The 10,150-nt window shown below is 38.7% G+C and overlaps 1 protein-coding gene across 4 annotated transcripts in view; it reads left to right on the top strand.

Annotated features, from left to right (window-relative positions):
• Positions 1-7,976, top strand: part of igdcc4 (immunoglobulin superfamily, DCC subclass, member 4) — a 56,459-nt gene extending 48,483 nt beyond the window's left edge. Inside the window, exons 17-21 of one of the 4 annotated variants that reach the window (XR_004331630.1) lie at positions 1,030-1,132; positions 1,320-1,551; positions 1,668-1,796; positions 3,019-6,056; positions 7,784-7,976. Coding sequence is in view for 3 of the 4 variants with exons in the window: in XM_032513384.1 (XP_032369275.1) it covers positions 1,030-1,132; positions 1,320-1,551; positions 1,668-1,796; positions 3,019-3,513 (959 nt within the window). In the remaining variant the exon portion in view is untranslated. Of the gene's footprint in view, positions 1-1,029; positions 1,133-1,319; positions 1,552-1,667; positions 1,797-3,018 lie in introns of all 4 variants that reach the window. The other 3 variants (XM_032513395.1, XM_032513384.1, XM_032513403.1) reach the window with 3 other exon arrangements.
• Positions 7,977-10,150: the final 2,174 nt, after the last annotated feature.

The raw sequence follows: 10,150 nt of genomic DNA, 5'->3' as shown, positions 1-10,150 counted from the left end.
CACACACACACACACACACACACACAGAGTTTTTCCTATTGAGGCGGGTAATTTATCCCAGCCAGCAGAGAAAGGGTAGCTCGGCAGGACACTGTTTCTGCTTGGTGCACTTTAAGGAGAACATTAAGTCTGGAAATCAAAGGGGCAGTCTCATCAGCGACCCCCAGGGGAGATCTTTGAATTACGGCTCTCTGTGCCTAGCAGAATTGCTGTGAAAAGCACTTTCTTTACTCTCATGTCACTTTGCATGCAAGCATGCAATTTCATTATACACTTCTTAATTCCATTAGTCAGCATTTCATCTTTATTTGTAATTATGGAATGCCCTTTTAGTTTTTATACAAAGAGTGTCATAAAAAGAAAACTATTGTCCAACATGAGCCTGCCAAACCCATTGTTGTGTACATGCTAGCCAACAACCTGTACACATACAGTACATTGTTTTGTTTTTCTTTGCTAGCTATTAAGTGCATAGTGGCTGGGAATTGTTTTTCAAAATTATCTATATATCTAGAATATCTGCACATTAAACTTTTCTGATGCAAAAAAAATCAGCATTGTTGTTGTACCCAAATCCTTAATAAGACAGAGTAACAGGTTTATTTTCTTCCCATAGGCTGTAATAGTGTTGGCAGTATGCTGTGTGAATGGGAGTGAGATGGCTAGTGGGTGGGTGAGAGCTCCCACCATCTGTTTCCTCTCCTCTCTATGTCCAGACTTCCAAATATACCCAGCATAAATGAATATCAATGGAGGCCTGCTGTCAGAAGTTGATGTTGCTTTATATCTTTATACTACTGTCACTTTGTCATAAAATAACGAAATCAATATGCCAAGTCTACTTACATTAGCCCTTAGTATTTTTTGGATGGAGTTCTAGAGATGAGCCAGATATAGCTACTGGCAACACACATACAAAACCAATATGGCATATTTCTGGGAGTGTCAACATTTCTGAAATTTGTCAACTTTAATTGTGTGTTGCTCTGATTGTTGTTTGCAATTTCACGTTGTCTGATATTTGAACAGAGCTGGACATCCACGCAGTGACAGGCATCATAGTTGGTGTGTGTCTGGGGCTGATATGCATCCTCCTCTGCATGTGTTTCAGCTTTCGTAATGGCAAATCTAGGTAAGGTAACGCTACAGTATCCGTACTTTTACAAACACAGCCCCTACAGTCTGCACATTTACTTACTTAAAATTGTTTTTGTCTTACAAGCTTAAAGCCAGATAAAAAAAATAGGCAACTGTATTAACTTTCAGTCTTCTATAGTGCCCAACTCCTATAATTTTCCTCTTATCGCTGTTCCTTATAGGGAAGTATCTGGGGGCCTGGACTCCACAGCTGTGACCCCTCAGTACAGGCGAGGAGGCTGCCCCGTTCCCTCCAACGTGCCAGAATGCAGCAATAGCCACGAGCTGGAAACACTGATGCCCCCTGGCAGCCAAGAGTCTGGTCAGCCGCTAGAAGAGGCCTCAGAGGAGCAGAGCCTGATGGCAAGTGCTAATCCAGGGGAAGGGGAAGATGCTCCTGCACCTGAACCCAAGGTCAAAACCTGCAAGGGGGTAGCTCTTCTCCAGATGGGCCTTGGATACTCTGTTATTTTTTCATGTGTTGATAGAGGGATAATAGTTGTAATCTTGGTGCATCCACTGTCTTGCAGGCTGCTTGGAATGGCTCTGTGAGTCATAACTGGGCCAACAGAATCACTAGATACAGAGACACCATAACAGAAGACTCTCCAACACTCATTAATGGAGCTCTCAACAGGCTAATTACTGATAACGGCACGGTAAATGAATAAACTAAATTAAATCAAGCTATTAGCTATGAACCTGTCTCTGACAAGCAACTTTAGCTGTAGCATCACTGGGTCAAATTACATTTCTACTGTTTGCTAAGCTACCCCTCTTTTAGTAACTGTCACTAAGCCTGTCAGGTTTTTCGTTATTGCACGGCATATGCACATTTTACAATGGAGCATTGCATTGGGGCAGATTTACGTCTTGAAATGTATAGTTAATTTCTTTTAAACAATAGGCCCTTTTCTCTTAGGAAAGCATTGTTCTCATTTCTGGCTGGTGAACATCAATTGTGCTGGCCAAAATGACAACTGTCTTTAGCAGATTTTATCAGGTAGAGCTGGCTGGCAAAATAAAGCCAACGTTAATTCCATGAATTGATAAAAAAAGACTGTCTCCGTCTGACTTTTAATGTTTTCAACTGACTGAAACTCTGTAGGGCTCTTAATATGCACTTGATGTTACAGTATGTGATATGTGTGCTAAAGAAAAGTGTCTGAAGTTGCACGTCCAAGGCAAAAAGCCAGCAAACGTAATGCTATCTCAGTTAACAATGCTGAGGTTGCTTCACCAAAGCCAATAAAAGAGCAGGATAGAACTGCTAAACTTTCCCTAAACTCTGACAGCAGACCAGCTTCCACAGAGTGGGAAACTACTACTAAATGGATGTGCGACATCATGACTAAGGCATTTTTTTTACATACACTTTAACCACACAAACTAATGTTTGTGTTAGACCTACTCTATCCGTAAAGTGTCTCGAGATAACTGTTGTTATGAATTGATACTATAAATAAAATTAAATTGAAATTAAATTGAAATTAATGTGACCTTAGTTATTGGTGTGCTCCTTGACCCTGGCAGTAACATTTAATATATTATGCAGTAAGCTAGTTTGTCAGACATGCTAACAGTTATAGTTTAGAGTTAAAGTAGATAAAAACATTGTTAATCTATTTATTTTTTTACTGTTGCTTTAACTTTTTTTACAGGGGGAAACATAATTTAGATTATTAATTAGTAAGCTATGATTGGCCCATCACTGTTTAGGGGAGGATTTTAGCAAACCTATGAAAAGAAAAAATCTATGAAAAGAGTAGCCATTACAGACTTACCATGTACTTAATCAAAAAAACATTACATCTTTTAAGTGACCCAGGTACATATACTATTAGAACAACCTGAATTAACAGTGACATTGTTTTGTTGCAGGGCTTAGAAGATTATCTGTGTACATCTGTGTGCAGTAACCAGGTGGAGGCAGAAGTCATTGTTCACTCAGAGCTGTCAGACCCAGGGAAGGAGAAAAAGGAGGAGAGCACCACCAGGGGACCCTCATTATCAGATGACAGATATTCCCTTTTGAGTCAGCCAAACCCACCAGGAGAGGGGGACGCTCTCAAAAAACTATCACTGACCCAAAGCCCCTCGAGTCTTCCCTTAATAAAGTTGGTGGCTAATCACAACGGGGAGCTACAAGGCACGGCAGACATAGAGCCACAGCCGGACATGGGGCTAACTAATGGCTTCCACTCCCCAAAGACTGTGCATTCTGTGCTGAGGTCGGAGCATCTGGAGAATGGGGATTCCAGACACTGCCATTCGGCTCCTGGGAAGGCCATCTCTGCAGGGCTGTCCCCTGCCCCCTTTGTCACCTCCGGCTTTGTCCACTCTACCTCAGCAGCACACGGTTATCTGTGCCCGTAGCCCCTGCATGGAGGGCATCGACCCTTACATACACATGCAGACATCAGACTGATTTTCTTTTCTGATTTCTTTCTTTCTTTACATACCCAGGAACAATCCATAAGGATTACTTTTATGCACCTCATTATTGGATTCTTTTCTCTTCCTTGCAAAGTTTTTATAGGTACTTTAAATCCATTGTTTCATACGTGCGTGTATAAACAGTATACATACACAGTATATTTTTAATGGTAGAGTACTGTATATATGTATGCATTCACTAGCATTGCAACCATATTTTCCTCTGGGGTTTTTCCTGTCTGTAGTAAAGAAAAGAAAGATTTAACTTAACCAAGCAGCTGGAACTGGATTGAAGGAGGCTATTCCCACCGTTGCACATGGCTTTGTTCCACTCTGGAATGAAAAAGCTAGTATGTTCTGTGAGTGAGACAGGCTATCATCAAGGAAGGAAGGATTGGAAATGCAAGCTGGATGGATCTCCCTGGGCTTTGTCAGGCGGATGCTACTTTCCCGTAGCACTGAGGAATAAGCCTTAAAGGATATCTGCACTCTCTGAGAGTGCAGAACACCTGTGTCTCTCTCCAGCCTCCTGCTGTCTCAGGGTCCATGGTATCTCACACAGATTCAGTCACCCATAAACACACATTTACACACACATTTTTCCTGACTGGAGTGTGGGGGTCTCAGGTGCCTAATTATTGTAGGTGCATTTATAACCTCTGTATATTTCTATAAATGATTTCTATAGATGACTTCTATTGAGTACAAGTACAAACACATGTCAAAATAAAAATTAAAAAAAAACACTCAAAATGTAAAAAGATGTGGAGTATACAGATTTGGTACTAGGCATGGGTCGGTTTTCGGTTTCAAGGTATACCGCGGTTTGAAAAAGTCACGGTTTTAAAACCACAAACATTTTCTGTCAGATGTCTAAGGTAGGAGCTGTTTTGAATGAGTTTTTAAGGACAGTAATTGCACTTTAGAAATCCTTCTCCCTGCCAGTGTTCAGTGTGTTTAAAAATAAAATACATTGTTTACAATGGGAAAAAAAACTTTTTGTTTGTTTACCCAGACATTTAAAAAATAAAACAGGCTATCATACCGTCAGAATCTCATACCGGCCCATGCCTATTTGTCACACATGAAGTATTCTTTTCCAAAATGTCATATATCCATGTGGTGTGATTTTGTGAAACAGTGACACTCAGTTGAAAAGATATATGGTGGATATCTCATTTTGGAATCAAGGTATTTACATGTTGATGTTGGTATTGGTTTAATTATGTTGCTGGGAGAACTAGAGAAGATGTAACAACAACCCATTTGTAAACCACTTTGGCTCCCAATTAGGGATGCACCAATATGATACTGTGCCATTGTCATTTAAAATTTCCCTATATGTGAAACACTTGCACGCCATGTTTTTGAGTCAAGGGAAATTGAACGTGACTCTACAAGCGTATCTGATTTGTTATATGACAAAATTTCCACAATGCTGTACTCTGCTACAGTACCAGAAACAATTATATACATTTTTGCATTTATCAGATAGGTAAGAAGTTTGATTAGAGAAAATAAATGAATGTGCTCCAATTTTATTTACATTGACTCCAAACCATTCAATGTATTTAGTATCAGATTCAACGTATTCAAATAGATTGCTTTCCATAATTGACTGATATGTGAAGCAATATGACTCAGTATTGGTTTTGTCAGTTTGAACCGGGATCTGGTGCATCCCTACTACTTATGAACAACACTACCTCATTTCTTTTCACAACGGTTTCCAGTGTGGTTTTATTAGTTGTATGTAACTAGCACCTTTTCAAGAACTTTTTCTGAACTTGTCTAATTTTACAGTCTTTGGTATTAGCAGAAATAATCGTCCGACGCTGACTGTATGTTCGTGTTGTGTCAAAGACATGTTTGGCGCTTTAGTGCATTGCAGCTTCTTCTCAGATTTCTGAAGATTGTGTCACTCAGTATTTCGTAATTGTTAAAACCCTACAGAAAACATCAACACCCAGTGTCTTTGATGCGAAGCACCTACAACTTGAGTCCAGTCATTTTCATCCAGTTGCAATTTTGGACCGGAAGTTCCAGTCAAAATACCGCCAACTATGGGCACAAAAATTAAAAGCTCCTACAATTTGACACTTGTGCCACTTGCAGGCAATTTTGTGATACTACTACAAATAAATAATACACATCTATTAGTTTTTTAGCTAACAGGTAACACATGATGTAAAACCACCAAAAAATACTCACACAAAGAAAACTTGTGTAAATGCCTGGTCAGACTTTAAACAGCAATTCCATATGAATTAATCGTTAATGTAGAGTTTAACTTCAGTGAACTTTAACATGTGAATTTGCACCATTAACCAATAGCAAGCCTTCTTGACTGTGCTGATCTTTGAGAGGATGGAAAGCCAGAGAGTCCAAAATGGAAGATGCTATCATAGGTTATTAGCTGTTTTTCATCATCCAGTTTTATTTAACCTCCTCTGTTGGAGCAACTGTTCCACAAAATAACAATGGTAAGCATACAGCAAAGAGACAGGAGTTGATGGTACAAAAACGTCTTCTAAATAAACTGTGAACTTGTCCTGTTAGCAACTGATAAAAAAGAAAACTCGCTAACTGACTATTAGCAGGCTTGTTAGCTCAGAGAGCTTTGTTTTACCTCTGCAATAACATTTTATTGAAGGAAATGGTGGACAAAATGCCAGGGGGAAGGTAACAATGATAGAAAGTAGAGAAGAGCTCAGAGGAATATTGTGACTGACTATCGCTAGCCCGGCAGCGCCAGCTAATTAAGTTAACGTTTAGCTCACCAGCTATAGCAATTCACCAACTAGCCTTGCGAGTAGTCACTATGTCACTAAGATTCTGGCCCCATTTATTTTGGATGGACAGAGTGAATATCATTTTGTGGTGTGACCATCGCTTACTGTAACACTCATTGCTTGCAAGTGGCAGAACTGTTCAACTTACAGCAGTTTTAACTCTTTTGCCTGTAGGACCCGATGGTTGAGCCGAGAGTTGACTTGCACTTTACTCATGAAAAATACTTTGTGAGTGACATGCCTGTTCCTAGAGGTGCTTCACATCAAAAAGACTTTTTTTTTAAAAATGCTAACACCATACTATAATATATATTTTGGTGTGGAAGAAAGGACAAGAGTTACTCTTGTGTGATATCAACTGTAGATGATATGATGTCGTACATTTGTGTGATTCTGTGATTAATGGCAAGTTTGTCAAGGTTGGGATTACTTAATAATAATAATATCCACTTCAAAAATTTACATAATTAAGCAGCAGCAGTTCAGCCCTGTTGTGCCCTGTTCTCTCAGGTGGCTTTCTTGTCATACAGCAGGGAAAAGGGAGTGGAAAAACCCCTTCTACATTGCCAATGTTTCTACCCATGTCCATGCAAGTGTCAAAATCTCACCAGCTAAACTCAATCTAATCATCAACAGAAACATCACATCAATTTTAACATGTTTTTGCTGCAGTAGCAGTCATACAGGGACAGAAGTGAATGTGTTCTTAGCAATCCTTGGTCATACATTAACTGCAAAATATTTTGTGGGTGAAGGAGTGGGGTTTGCCACAAAAGGATATTTCTGATTTTACCAACTTTCAGTTACAGAAATTTTTATTAAATACTAAATGTTAAAATTATCAGACTTAAAAAAATGTATGGCACTCACTGTATTATGCTTTTTGGGCAAACCACACATAAATGCTATAAGGAGCATTGAAACAGCAAGCCCACTAATATAGCAGGAACCTGCTGCATCACTCAACTCATCAATCCAAAGCAACAAGCATGTTTTACTTGTGGCCCTATTCCAATTAGTGATGCCAGTGCAGGTTTCCATCATCTGTTAAAATTAAAACGCCTGCTGTGAAATCCTTAATTTATGTAACAAAGTATAGAAAGCAGTGCAATTACAGGTTTTCACCGATGACCATTTGCCCTTCATATGCCATAAGCTAAATCAACCCACCAAAACTACATGTGTATATTTTTGATCCAGGTTCTTTACTAAAATTCTTTTCTATATTGATGCTGTTTCTTATCATTCTCAAAAGCCTGTATTCAGAGTCCAGAAATAAGCCTAAAATGAAGCATAATCTCAAAAGCATTCCAGTTTCATACCTTAAACATACCTCTCTCAGTCCAGGTCGGCAATGATAATGAACCTTAAGAAGAGAAGTGCTATAATGCCAGCATCTGTTCCAGCTCTGCTGATAGATTTCATGCGGACCTGGGTTCAGTTCTTCCATTCACAATTTGCAGGTAATGATGCCTAAGCTGCAGTTTTTGCAAAACTGCTTGGACAACCACTAAGTGGATGGAGGTCACTGAATCAGAGCCATAAAGATAGTGTTTCAAGTAAGTTGTCAGTTACTGTGATAAAAAAAAAATTAAATTGACCTTGCAAACATGTTATGTGAATGTTGCGATCTTCTGAGTATAAAGTTTGTGAAGATTTTTGAATGTATATATCTCTTAAGTGGATGGAAAGCAATCATTTCTTTGCGCATAGTAGCGGATCACCTTTCCAGTCTCTATTGTCACTGCAAACAGAGCGCAGCCATTTGACAATCAAGTAGACTAACATAAAGTACAAATGATTCGCCGCAATGCTTTTCCGCCCAGTAAAAGATCCAATTTGTTTAACACACATGGACATTGATTTGTGCCAGTGAGTTGCAGTTTTTGGATGTTATTCAGATAAACAAAGACACTCACATCTGTGAGGCAGGAGTGTTTATGATAATGGAGCTGCCAAAATCCAATGTAGAATCTTAGTTGGAAATTGAAATGGTACAGTGTAGATTAATTTTAGTTACAAACTGAAGGGTTGTACAAATATTTCAGTCAATTTGTTGTGCCTGTTTTTTTAAGTGTTGATGCAGTAGTGGATCATTATGGTGTGTGGAGCCGACACATAGGGTCTGAAATGGGGATTAGCATAAAACCTGCCTCCAGCATAAAGGATGTATGCTCACCTTATAAGAGCTCTATTGCCACTTTTAACCACTATCTTTATATACATGTAACTTTCTTCCTTTTGTTTGTCTTTTTTGTTGGCTAGAACAATCAGATTTGGTGAGAAGAAAATTACTCATGGTCTTATTTTGTAGAGATAATAATTACTTTGATAATTTGTTTATCTCATCCTCTTTTGTAATAGTTGTATCAAACAGTATACCTCATGTTGGTAACTTTTTGATTTGATTCTGATCAGTTTCTCGATAGTGTACATTTTGTAACGAGTAGAACATATATTTGTGAGCATCCTGTTGTTTTGTAAGCCAAGAGAGGACAGGATCAACTGTTTCATGTTACCTCAGTGAGAGTTTTTACTCATAACAGTGGCCTGGACGGTCCAGTCTAGTGGTGAAGGGGTAAACAAGTTAGGGGAGAAGGGAAGTGGAAGTCATCTAAATTGACTTTTACATTGTTATTCTGCAGTAACAGTTGCTTGTTACAGAGTTTGAAAAGATGGGTTCACTCAAATAGTACTCATGCTTCAAACAAAAAGCAAAAATGTGTCTACTTCTGCTGAATAACAGCATAAAAGTCATGTATTGGACGAACACCACTGTAACACAACCCAGGCGACTAAAGTACTAAGCAAAGAGAAGGGCTAAAGGGACATCCTCCCCAGGCAAGTCATACCTCTCAATGCAGACACCCATTTCAAAATAATTGTCTTTTTTCTTCTCAGGTGCTTCATCTTTCCATAAAATGGTAGAGGATCATGCCAGCATATCCAACTCAGATACATGTCATTTATTGTCAAACAATGCCTAATTCTCTTCTTTTAGAAAGTAAATCAAGGAAAGATGCATAAATGATATTTTGTTTTGTACAAATCTTTTAGTGTATTCCAGACTCTCTGGCTTTTCTCTGTATATTCTGTCGCTTTGGTGGTGAGCTGCTTGTGACAACTTGGCAAGATGTCACATTGTTTTGCAATTGTTGTACGTCTTCTTAGTTTTGTGTGTACCAGCTCAATCGTGCTTCTCAGAATGTGTGGTTATGTGCCACCAGCGATGTTCTGCAGCTACTCAGACATCTTTGTAATCATTGTGTTCTGAACAAGACCTCATCCATGTTAAAAAATGCTACTGTGGAAGCAAACTGTAGAAATCACTAGATCGGCACTTATTCTTGGCCCATGAGCAACTTTGGACTTTCATCTTTACATTTCTAGAAGTGCAATTTTTTTAGTCAGTGTTAGTCATGGCGACCATAGTCATGGTTTGTGATAGAAACATTTCTTCTTCAGAGGTATCATCACAGCATAGGTACTTGTGGTTTGTAAAAAATATTTCCACTGTGTTACCATAATGTGAAAATATCAAAACTCTCAAGATGTCTGTGGAAACTACTCTTCTGTAAATAAACATCAAAGAAAGAAGAAAGTCAGACTCTGATTTCTTCATCCTAACTTGAATCTCACTGTAATTTTCCTTTCTATCACTTTATTTATTAGTTAATTTAATTCCCCATGTTTTTCTGGCATTTATGTTCTCAAAATTGTCTTTACTGTAAGATGCCAGGGGACTTTGTTTCTTGGGTTATTTCTAGTCATATTCTAATCATGCT

Source organism: Etheostoma spectabile, chromosome 1, assembly GCF_008692095.1.
Source record: "Etheostoma spectabile isolate EspeVRDwgs_2016 chromosome 1, UIUC_Espe_1.0, whole genome shotgun sequence".
Taxonomy (NCBI): domain Eukaryota; kingdom Metazoa; phylum Chordata; class Actinopteri; order Perciformes; family Percidae; genus Etheostoma; species Etheostoma spectabile.
This window is presented reverse-complemented; position numbering and strand designations above follow the sequence as displayed.